Source organism: Leptodactylus fuscus, chromosome 4 (assembly GCF_031893055.1).
Source record: "Leptodactylus fuscus isolate aLepFus1 chromosome 4, aLepFus1.hap2, whole genome shotgun sequence".
NCBI lineage: Eukaryota > Metazoa > Chordata > Amphibia > Anura > Leptodactylidae > Leptodactylus > Leptodactylus fuscus.
The window spans coordinates 205,613,973-205,627,085 of NC_134268.1; the positions used below are offsets into that span (position 1 = coordinate 205,613,973).

At 42.6% G+C, this 13,113-nt stretch overlaps 1 protein-coding gene across 5 annotated transcripts in view; it reads right to left on the minus strand.

Moving 5' to 3' along the window:
• MLLT10 (MLLT10 histone lysine methyltransferase DOT1L cofactor) overlaps positions 1-13,113 on the minus strand; it is a 220,057-nt gene that overhangs the window by 64,270 nt on the left and 142,674 nt on the right. For all 5 annotated transcript variants that reach the window (XM_075271697.1, XM_075271694.1, XM_075271693.1 and 2 more), the window contains one exon: positions 1,056-1,151. In XM_075271697.1, the coding sequence (XP_075127798.1) occupies positions 1,056-1,151 (96 nt within the window). The remainder of the gene's footprint in view (positions 1-1,055; positions 1,152-13,113) is intronic.

A 13,113-nucleotide genomic window follows, 5' to 3' on the forward strand; every position in this document is an offset into this window, starting at 1 on the left:
TTTTTTCCGTGAGTGGTATGTTGCCGCTCACAGAAAAAAGAAGCAAGCTGTCCTTTCTTCAGGTATATTCCGCGGCTGATTCAGCCCCAGCGTCCGCCTCGCAACAGCACCCTCCAGACTACGCCCATTCATTTGGGCCTACTCCGGAGCTACAACTGTTGCAAGCCACGACAGGCGCATTTTGGTCCTATTCTGATGCACATCAAAATCAGGACCAAAATACGCGGTCACTATCCCCGTCTGAATTAGCCCTACTTACAGTCAACTGGCGGCCTCGGCAGTCACAGGGTGTACAGATTACTGGGTGGTGATACCAGTAGTATGGCACACAACTGCTGAGGACATCAATTGGAAGCCTGTCAACAAAGACTGGCATAAACCTCCTGAGTTCATGTATTTTCTTAAAATATTAAAAAGGACCTTTCCACCACCTCCACAAACTCCCACTCTTTGCATTCTCCAACAAGCGCTGATTTTGGCCCAGTTACAATATCTTTTCTAGCCCCCACCATTCCTGAGCAATTGGTGCTGTTAGTTTCAACACCCAACATATTAATTGGGTTTTCTACAGTCAGGTGGGCGGTCTTTGGCTGAAGTAGACCATCAGTAACCGCCCACCTGACAATAAAGAGCTTCATTAGCATATTGGGTACTCAAACTAACAACACTGGTTGCTTGGGGACGGTGGGAGGCACAGAATAAACTTGACAACAAAAACTAGAATGGCGCAATGTGTCTTTACGCACAGAAGATCCCGGCGATGGTCCCACCTTCAGGATTTGATAAGAAATTGGGTGTAGAGCGGCAACTAAATCTTTATCAAATGTGTACTGCACAATGGTGTAATAAATATTCACCGGGCCTAAAATAATTGTTTGCCACAACTGCCCGTATAGAACGTAACAATGCAGAAAAATAGTAAAATATTAAAAATTAAAATAAAAATGGCAGTATCCGGCTGCCTTGGTGTCATGTATGTAGCCTGTCCAGGCGTAAATGTCACGGCTACAAAGTAACTTGGGCTCATTAGCGTCCTGTCGAGTGGCTGGCCTCACCTTTTCAGTAGTCACAGTCAGAGAGGGAACTAATGATGCCAAAGGCTCCATTTGCTTTCGGGATTTCTGCCTGTGCTTTTCCTTCTCTTTATGTTTCTGAAAGGAACAAGGGAAATTGGTAAGGATTCATTCAGCGGCTTTTTACAAAAAAAATAAAAAATAAAAAAATTGGGCTTTTTTTTTTTTCAATATTTGAACATTGCAAGAAAGAAAAATACCGTAAATAACATTGTGTGAATAGAAAGAAATAAATGTAAGACACAGAGGGCTAATGATCGGAGCGCTGCTCTCCAGCCATGCACATGTTCAATGCGGCTCCTGAAATCCTAAACCGCACGACATTCAGCCCCCGTGTAATGCCGATCTGCCCTAAAAGAAGATGGACTGAAGGGCTTTATCACACCTCCCTAATCCACATTGTTCTAGGCGCAGGAAATAGCTGATAGGGTATCGTATATAACGTGCACATGTTATACCGCTCGTACACGCGGCCATCGGGGCGGGCAGCCAGGTGACTGACCAATATGCCTATGGACAGTCAGATTCTAAGCTTCATATTCATTGATCGTCTTCATTGCCCTCACCGGGTTGCACCGGGAGTCAAACAAAATTCACTTCTAGGGGACTTTTGGCAGATCCATAGAAGTGAAGGCGGACGCACATGTGCACCATTGTCCTGTTCACATCAGGAACTTGCAGACTAAATCCCCCACCCCCTCACCCCATACCCACCAGTTCTTAGGATTGCTGAAGGACCCACCAGTAAGACCCCCAGTGATCAAACACATCTTAAAGGGATTCTATCATAAAAATCTAATCTAACACATAGGAATAGCCTTAAGAAATCTTCTCCACCTTTAGATGTCTTCTCCGCGCCGCTGTTCGGTATAAATCCCGATTTTCGTCAGTATGCAAATGAGTTCTCTCATAGCACTGGGGGCAGAGAGGACAGAGCATGCCCGTGGCTACAAGAAAAATGGCCGCTTACACAGTAAGTAAGCGGCCATTTTCTTGTGGCCTGAGGGCATCTGCAGCCGGCTCTGCCTGAGGCCTAGAAGTTTGACCGCCAGCGCCGGAAGAAGACACGCAGAGAGGCGGCGCTGGAGATTTCTTTCGCAGCATTGGGGATGCCCCCAAGCTGTTTGAGCGCTGGGGACCGCCCCCAGTGCTGCAAGACAACTCATTTGCATACCGATGAAAACTGGGATTTATACGGAACGGCGGCACGGAGAAGACATGTAAAGGTAGAAGAATAGCCTTTCTTAAGGCTATTCCTACGTGTCAATGTGAAAAAATGTGATTTTAATGGTAGAATCCCTTTAAACTAATTTACAGGACTTGTGTATTGATGATCCATCCTTGGGACAAGACATCAATATCTGATCGGTGGTGTCTGACACCCGGCACCCCTCCCCCCCAGATTAGCTGGATTAAGAGGTCGTAGCAAGCTCTTCAAGCACAGTGCTGTACAGTCAGTACGCTTGACGCTGCAGCTCAGCCCCATTGACTCGAATGGCGCTGAGCTGCTGCACCATGTGACAGTCAGCAGTGGGAAGAAGATGCAGCAGCCATGACCGCCGTTGCCTGTTCATACAGCTGACCAGGGATTCAAGTGTTGGAGCTTCACCAGTCATATATAGTCCATGGCCATCAGTATGTAAGTCCTGGAATCAGGTATAAGTGACACCACCAAATTGAAAATATTCCTACAAGAATCTACACATTTTAGGTCCATCTGTTAGGACGGGTTCATACTGCTCCTTTTGATAAGCTTCAAAAATAGCAGCCTCAAAAAGCAGCTCAAGAGTTTGGAAGCACAAAATATTCAGCAGGGGGGGACGGGACAGCTAAAAACTACACCAGGCAAGGAGAAGTTGCACCAAAGATGCTAGGCATCTCAAGACTGCCTTCTCTTCCTTACGCCTTCTCTTGGTTGATTTACTTTAAACCAATTTTTTGTACCAAAATTTTGGTGCAAATTAACACATCCCCCCTCTTCTCCGAGCCGCAAAGTGTCTAAAACACAAACCAGTCGTAAAACAGGAGAACCAGTAGTGACAGATTAAGCAGGTCAACTTTTTGCTTTACACTTTGTAATATTTGTCAACGGTTGGAAAAGATCTGGGGTCCGAGAAGAAAATAAATTTTATAAACTAGGGTTTGGGGTTTTTGTTTTTTTTACTAATTTCCACTAATTTTACCTCCATGCCAATATTTTTGCAAATTGCCCAAACTTTTTATTTTAGATTATACATTCTTAGTCATTTTTGTATTTGTATGTTGTGGACATTTTATACTTTTAACAATTATAAAAATAAATAAAATAGTTAATAATAATAATAATAATAATAAAATATTAAAATAATAAAATATTATCAAATAATAATAATATGATTAAAATACTAAAATAATATAATACTTAATAAAAATTTAAAATATGTATTAATAATAAATATAATTATTAAATAATAATATGATATAAATAAATTATCAAAATAATAATAAATAAATTAATATGATTAATATAATAAAATATTATCAAATAATAATAAATAATAATAATAATAAAATAATATGATTAAAATAAAATAGTATCAAAATAATACAATTAATAAAATTATAAAAATGCAATAAATATATTAAATAATAATAATATGATTGAAATAAAATATTATCAAAAAATTAAGTGATTAAAATAAAATATTATCAAAATAATAAATTAATAATAAATAAAATAATAATAATAATTAAAAATAATAAAATAATAAATAAATAAACATCTGAACTATATGAAGAGTTAATATCTGCAAAACGATGTAAGATATGTTTATTAGCACAAAGGAAGAAGAAAAATCCCCTCCAGAACGCCGGGTGTTGACAGATGGACTATTTCAGCTTTGAAAAAAACAATCCACCCTATTAAATATCAGGAGCAATTTTGATAGTTAAGTGACCTTTTGGCTTTGGGATCTCAGGAGACGTTTCACGAGACTCTTAAATGTCTGTTCTAACCACAGCTTATTCAAGTACACACACGGCTTGTCTCCAGCAAGAAATGTATAGACTTAAAAACCCTAAAAACATCAGCGCGGAGGGCAAACAAGGTGGAAATTATTTACAATGGTAATTCTTTTCTTCGGGGGATGTTAACGCCGGCGGAGAATTAATAAGGCTTGTTCTAATGGAAACTCAACAAGTTACTGTTTAGCAACAACAGGAAAGAAAATATTCCACATATCTGCGGCCCGGGCCTGGAAAGCACTTGGCAGGAAGCCTGGAGCGCGCTAGTTAGGGAGATCAATGATGACTTTAAAAGTGAAAGGGGATTCTGGGTCAGAAAATTTCATGTGTCATTCTTTCCTCACTACTGTGTTTTGGAAAGAAATATACATGTGGTTCATTGGCTCGCTGATTGGACAGTGCCTGACGTCTACATAATAGTACTGCAAACAGCTACTCAATAGTCGTGCACATAACAATGCCTTAGGGAACAGACGCAGGGACAATACAGACCTGTGCTAGGTGGGAGGCGCTCATTGCCCCACATGATACCATATACAATTATTATAGGACACACGCAACAACTTTTTGTCAGATTCTGTATGCAAATAAACTCTGCCACCTTCTCTATGAAATCAGGAACAAATGGAGGTATATGAAGGGCCCATACATTTGTATGATCGTGCACACTTCAGATGTTATACAGGGTTATGAGAATGAGTCCTTAAAGGGGTTGTCCAGCACTAGTGGAGGCAGGTCACCTCTGTGGCCAGAAGTTGGCTGAAACGGGACCAAGAAGTAAAGAACAGCTTGCACCCGGTATGTGTTAGCAGGGGATTGCTTTTTTTTGGAGACATTTTCTTTCTGCTCTAAGCCTATTTACTAAACATTTGTCCTGTTGGACCATCCCTTTAAAAAAAGGAGTCGGTCAGCAAAACCCAGCAGATAGATAGGTTAAGGCGCCTCCATTGCCCAGATATCGATGTTTTGGTAAATATGGACATGAGCTTTTCGAGCAGTGAGGGTGTTGCCGCTTACCTCTTTGGAGCAATAGCAATGCCCTTGATGCTCCAAAAAGTTCACATGCATATTGAAAAAAAAACCAAAAACCCCTGAGATATCTTGGTTCCATTGACCCTAACAGTAGGGTTGGGTTGATATGTTGGTTCTGGTGACAGACTCCCTTTAAGTTCCTCTCCCACCCTGAGTAAGGGGGAGTTCACACGATGTAACGTGCCGCATGATATGGCACATATACGGCGTGTGAGAATTTGCGCGCTGTATACGCTCCCATTGATTTCAATGGGAGTTCGGCTCGTATACGCCGCGTTATTTTGCGGCCGTGATTTTGTGGCCGCAAAATAACGCGGCGTATACAATCCTGGCTCCCATTGAAATCAATGGGAGCTTTTACGGCACGCAAAGTCTCACACGCCGTATACGTGCCATATCACGCGGCACGTTACTCCATGTGAACTTAACCTAATAGGCTGATACAAACAAGCGCCAATTCTTGCTCATTCTATGCCTGCGTCTATAGGTGTACAAGGACCCTTATACATCGCATACCCAGAGAACCCCCCACATCTCAGAAGAACCCGGGCTATGGACTTGGTAGGCCGACCCACTGACTCCCATTATTCTACAGACCAACAAACTACGACCCCGACAGTCATGGTCAGACAGAAGCCATAAAGATCCTCTGATTCATTAATAAGACAGAGATTGATTCTTATGAAAGTAACTATGTAACAAATTATGCATATCATTAATTATACAATATCGATAATTCTATAATATTATTAAAACTATTTTATTTAAACTTTTTCCAACCAAAATTGGTCCCATCTCCACAGTCCTGAGATGAACATGGGCCCGGTGATCCATATTCAGCCTTCCCCCAGGGATTCGATAGAGGGGTCAGTGCACCAGGGGTCAGCTCTATCCATTGACATCTATGTGTCTATACTATACAATATAGAGAGACATTATAAAATCAGTATCTCACGGGTTACAGAGAAATGATGTGCGGGACTGTGACGACGATTTGCACGTGTTCTGCGGTGGCAGCAATATAGCCCCTGCCATAATGGATGTCTATGAGATAGTGATCAGCCTGGGAGCTTTGTGCTGGAGACACAAGAGATCGCTCTGGGGCTGACAGCGTCATGGCTGTGACAAGAAGCAGAGCACGGGCTGCACAATGGCATACAGTCTTGCTTTACAGCACGCTTTGCTATGGCTTCCTTATAATCCATTTGAGGAGATTTGGAGGAAAAGCATTTCTTCCTCAATGGTAATCGGAGCAAACCCATTTTTAATGCAACAGCCTGGAGGCTTTTTTCCCCTCCTTACATGGCCGGGCCTTTTCAGATAAGCACAGCTACATGATCTTCTCCGGGTACCTCTGGGAATGGCGCTCACAATAGAAGCAGTTTGTATTTTCCTGAGGTTCCACGTGAATGAAGTTGCAGGAAGAAGGGCAAGAAATAATGGATCGCCATCTGCGCCATATATCAGTTAAGCTGCCACATTTCCAAAGCTCAATAACAAAGAACTAAACCTGATCTCGTGCCCTCGTGGTCTTAAGTGCAGAAATGACCCTCCTTATCCCCTCCCAAGCAGGCGGCACTTCTATGGTTAATTATGAGGGAGGGGAAAATAATAATTATAATCCAAAAAAATTATATATATATATATATATATATATATATATATATATATATATATATATATATATATATATATAAACATACACACATACATATATATATTTATTTATACACGCATACATTATATATATATATATATATATATATATATATATCTTTATATTAGACACACATATATATATATATATATATATATATATTAAAAAAATATATTTTTGTGATGTCCAAGGAAGGATCTTTCGCTTTTGCGATTGTAATGAGAGGTTATGAATTTCTGATTTCATGGTGTATGACTGCTAGGACTCCCAAAAAACACAAGGATGGGGGTCTGGAGTTCCCAATCCGAATAAGGCGGTGGTCCCATTAAAGAGGACCTTTCATGTCCTCATCATATCGATGAGCACATGGAAGGTCCTCTTTAAGTAGACATTCAATGAAATGGAAGAGCACATGTGCGACCACCAGGGTTGGGGAGTCAAGAGGCCAAACCCCTGACACCGACTCCGCTCTTATCACAGCCTGACTCCGACTCCCTTAAAAATCGGATTCAATAAATATCTTTGAATTCACAAAAGTAAAATTGTGATAGATTCCTATGAAAGTAAAGATGTAACAAATTAAACATCTAATTACTTGTACAATGTTAATCATTCTATAATATTATAAAAAAATAATTCATCATTTTATTTCGAACCCAGAGTAAGTAACTTTTTTTTCTGACAGCAACTCCACAGCCCTGCTGAGCACCACTCATCCCAACCAGGGCATGCAGGATCCCTGTTCTCGTGATCAGTCGAGGTCCCAGCGGTCGGACCCCCTGTGTTCGTACATTTACCAGTATCCTATATCCTGACGAACCCCATAATAGTCAATGGGGTCGGTCGGGCTCAATGGGTATCTACTATTTTAGCAGTCCGTTGTTCTGCTCCGCCAGCAGAACAAAAAAATGGACAGCATGACACTAGACTAAACCAAGAGTCAATGTATAATATAGATCCAAAGGGTCATAATAACAGATCTGCCTATTAGTGCAGTGTGCCAATGATATCAGTGTGAACACAACCTAATACAATCGACTGATTATATATATTTTTTTCAATATAAAAGCGACGTATTTTAGTAAATACTTATAATCCCATGCATCAACATTGAGCATTAGCGCTCAATTGTGCCGTTCCCGTTATTCTTACTGGAAATGCATGAAAAATTTGATGACCATTCCCCTTGTCATATATCTGTACACAGCCTGATACAATGGACAGGGTCGGGATAAGCCCCAAACGGGAACACCCAGTTGTCGAATTTATTCATAAAGTGTTGAGTTATAATAAAAGATGACCTGAGCTGTTATATATATTCTAGACAGAGGCAGATCTATAATGAGAGGTGACAGATCCTCTTCAAGTTTCCTTATATAAAATGGATTTTCAGTTCCTCCAGTGATTTTACGTACCCATGACGTATTTGCAGGCAGGATAGGACATCGGTATCTGATCGGTGGGGGTTTGTTTGACACATGGAACCTGCACCAGATGGTTTGGCAGCCTCCAGGTACTAGAAGCTACTGCAGTACCACAACTCCACCACTATGCATTGGACGGCGCTGTAGCTTCAGCCCTGGCACATGAAGAGGAGAGAAGATCCTGCCATCTCTCTCCATCTTTGTAGCTTCTGGCACCTGAAGGAAGACAAATCAGCTGATGGACGCAGGGTCCAGTATCAGACCCCAACCGATCAAATACTGGATGAAACAACAAGTACCAGCCAGGAGTGCAGCTTCTTGCCAACCTCTCTGCGGGACTACTCTCCCCATCTGGCACATGCCTAGGGATTCCAACTGACAGCATCTTGCTCTACTCCTGTGGTAACTTGAGAATCCCCTAAGAATTCTCCTGATACTTTGGATGTATAATGATGTCAGCTACTGCAGAACATCAGGTGTAGCTATATCATGTTGTTATTATGGGGCAGACATTCCCGGCCACCTGTCTCCTATCAGCGCACCCATTAGACGACCCCCTGCACCTGCTTGTCCCGGTATACAAAAGATTTCAATATTTTTGGATCTGACCTCGCCGGCTTTCCTGCATATTGTCAACGGTTTGTACACAAATAAGCGGAGGCGGATTGTAGAAAAAAATTCTGTGTTTGTTAAGCAAATGTCCTGTGCCTTTTAGACTAAAAATTTGACTCCTAGATAGAGTATTTACATGGCGTCCAGGATGAGAGGAGACCGCACAGAGACAGCGTGTATGTATGCATATAGGGCACGGCTGGTGTGTGACCTACCGTAACTTACCTGATGGAGCCTGCAAACACCAGCAAAAAAATGTCATGTCTATGGTCAGCCTCAGGCCTGCCGATTATAGCGCACACGGCCGTACTACACGCCGACACCTTCTAGAACAAAAGGGCCTTGAATAGGAAAACTGGAACATACAGAAAGGGGCTGATCTATAAGGTTTTGTGGACCAGAATTCTGGTGCAAAAAATGTTCAAAATTTGTTGCAAGAATTTTTGCAGAAAAATTGCAACTTTTTACATTTTGCCCCACTTGTATCGGGTATGGCAAAGCCATTGGTCGCATCAATGTTAACATAATTAGGGTTGAGCCGATCTTGACTTTTCAGGATCGATTTTAAAATCCGATTTCCGATCACTTTTCAATCGAACCCGATCTCGATCCCAATTCCAATCCCAATGCAAGTCAATGGGATTTTTTACTAACCGGAGATTGGATTTTAAAAACGATCCTATTCACTATACAGCATGGAATCTAACAATTGAACGCTTTAATTGTTAGTATCCACGCTGTGTTGTGATTTTTTTTTAAATCACTGGCTACTTAGTCCCCCCTGGTGTCCACTTACCTGCAGAGATGGCTGGTCCAGTGCCCGGTGTTCTCGTTCTTCTTCGCCTCGCTGCCCCCTGCCTCCCAGGTTAGGACAGTGTGGGCGGGTACTGAGAGGGGAGATGTCACGTCTCCCCACCTTGTACCCGCCCACACTCTCCTAAGCCACAAGCCCCGCCTTCTCCCTAGCTCTTTAAACACTAACATGGGAGGCAGGGGCAGCGAGGCGAAGAAGAACGAGAACACCGGGCACCGGACCAGCCATCTCTGCAGGTAAGTAGCTACTAGAGATGTTAGCTAGTCTCCCATTAGAATTAATGGAGGCAGCCGGCGCGCAGGGGGTTACGACTGTGTGCCGGCTGCTTCCATTCATTCCTATGGAACCACAGCGGAGCCTTCACATTGAGTATACACTCCGCTCAGAATGAGTGGAGGGTATACTCAGTGTGAAGGCTAACATTGTTAGCTTTTCCCACAATGCTTGGCCAGTAGCAAAGCATTGTTGGAAATAATCACCAATCTCGATCCCACCTAAAAAGATCGTGTTCGGAATTCCGATGGCGATCGCGAAATTTTCTCGATCGCTGATCGGAATCCGATCTTTTCCGAACACGATCGCTCAACCCTAATCATAATTGATAGCGATTTTCTGGTGCAAATGATGCTATAAATCCAAGCCAGGTCCCTTCTATGTATTGGCTCGGATCCCGGGGGTTGTGGCTAATTTATGACATGCGCCTCGCTGCAGGACAGGAATTATAAAAAAAAAATACTATGAAAAGTGGGCTTAGCAGAGGGAGTACGGCCTCCAAGGTGCAGCAAATGTATTATAATCTATACCAAAATCTGCCTCAGATGGCCAGATAGGGGTCTAACTCCAGGGCACAGGTCAGATATGGTGTATGAAACACCAGCCTCGATAAATTTCCTCCCATGTGTCTGAAATCTCTCTCAGAGTCGGCTCCATACCACTACAATAACGGCTGGCTATCCTAAGGACAGGTCATCAGTATTCAACCCCCCGTGAGTGTGGACAAGCACCTGACATGTCTGAGGTGGTAAATACTTTCATTACTAGTAAGATAACAAGGCTGCAGCATCCTTTCTTAGACCTCAGGTTTTCCATCCCTCTGTTACTCTTCCTGGAAATATATGAATAAATTCCTACTTGGAGTTACCATTCCACATATCAGTGTGTTGTGTCCCTACATGTCACCTGGCTATGCCATACGGTCTCTATACACTTTTCCCGGCATGTCTGGGTTTGGTAAACACTTGTCCATGAAATTACAATTCTAGAGTATCACTGCTGGTTGTTCACTCTCCTCCTAGAGCTTCTTCAATAAAGTGACAACTGGGTGTGGTCCACGCGCAGCCCAATTTCCCTTCCAGAGGACCAGTCACTCCTCCTGACATGTCTATTTTAGTAACTACCTGTATTCTTCACAAACTAACAATTCTGAACCATATTTTCTTATAACCATGTTGTGCTGTTCCTCTGTTAATCCTCCTGAATAGGAGTGTAACCATTTCCCTTGTCAAAGGGGCAGGTCCCTACACATTAGATGGTTTAAAAACAGGACCTTTCACCACCATTATCTCTTTAGGCCCTTCAATAGTTGCGGCTTCACTGATTTTGGGACAGTTGGTTTTTTCTCTAGCCCCCACTGTTCCTGAGCAATCGGTGCTGTTAGTTTTGGCAACACAATATGCTAAGTAGGCTTTCTATTGTTAAACAGGCAGTGTCACACTAACTATTCCACTCCAGGACCGCCCACCTGACAATAGAGAGCCTACCTCCCATATGGGACACGAATACTAATAGCGCTGATTGCTCAGGACCAGTGGGGGCTAGAGGAAAAATTCCAATTGTGCAAGAAGCAGTACAGCAGCAATTATTAAAGGGATCCTATCATTAAAAGTCATTTTTTTGTCCCTCACACGCAGGAATAGCCTCGAGAAAGGCTATACTTCTCCTACCTTTAGTTGTCTTCTCCGGGCCGATGTTCCGTAGAAATCCTGGTTTTCGTCGGTATGCAAATGAGTTCTCTAGCAGCACTGGGGGTGGTCCCCAGCACTCAAAGAGCACTGGGGGTGTCCCCAATGCTGCAAGAGAACTCTCCAGCGGTGCCTCTATCTTCTTCAGGAATGCCCTCTCCTTGTGTCTTCTTCCGGCGCTGGCTTCAAACATCTAGGCCTCGGGCCTAGGACAAATCCGACTGTGCATGCTCGGTCCACAAGAAAATGGCCACTTGCATAGTATTGTAAGCAGCCATTTTCTTGTGGCATGTGCAGTAGGCTGCCAGAGGCCTAGAAGTTTGAAGCCACCGCCAGAAGAAGATGCGATGAAGACCTGTTCTTGAAGAAGATGGAGGCGGCACTGGAGATTTCTCTCGCAGCATTGAGGACGCCCCCAGTGCTGTTTCAGCGCTGGAGCCCGCCCCCAGTGCTGCGAGAGAACTCATTTGCATACCGACGAAAACCGGATTATATACCGAACGGCGGTGCAAAGAAGACATCTAAAGGTAGGAGAAGAATAGCCTTTCTTAAGGCTATACCTACGTGTTAGAGACAAAAAATTGATTTTTAATGATAGGATCTAGAGATGAGCGAAAACTATTTGAAACGGCCGTTTCGATTAGCACGCACCCATATGAATGAATGGATTAACCTCCTGCGTACATTCATTCCTATGAGTGCATGCTATTCGAAATGAGAGTTTCGAATAGTACTCGCTTATCTCTAATAGGATCCCTTTAAAGCATGCAAATGAATGGAATCGGTGCAGTTTCCTTTAAGGGTGTTTAGAGAAACCTCCCTCACGGTACCACTTAGTTGTCAATTGATTGATGCATTTCCAGGAGTAATAACAGAGGAATTCTATGGAAACAAAAAACGTTCATTATTTCTTACTAAAAACAGACGCATACTACGAAGCCTCCAGAGCGGAACTCTTAACTTTTACTTTTCAAATTGATACAAAGTGATAAAAAAAATATATATAATAACTTTATTGAATATCCCAGGTTTAAAAATACAAGCTTTTAGGGCCATTAATGGCTCTTCGGCAGGCAATAATATAGCGTGTGCCTGCCGCTTTTTCAAGTGCTCTGTGGTCTGCGCCTTGCATCCTGTAAAACACGTATTAAGAAGCTAAATGGTGACATTTTAAGTTGCCCCCTATTTTGTGCTATAAATGAAATGTATTTTACTGTACATTTCGCACTGAGCCGCACAGCTGAGAGCCCGCGCCTCTACATTTGGATAAAGCTCCTCCACTGAGCTAACTAAATCAAAGTGGTAGACGACTTGCAAGTCAGCGGGGAGGCAAATTAGTATTTAGTCATGCTCTTTATATTTTTATTAAAAGATTAAAACTCCGTGTGAAACGCGTGGCATGCTGCCACCATGGAGGGGCTGGCTGCCAGCACTACTGCAAACACATGCCAACAAGGAATCGATCTAAGCTCAAGAAATGGCTCTGTCATGCGCTCCACCTCACTATGGTAACTTAGATTTATTGCTAAACAATATA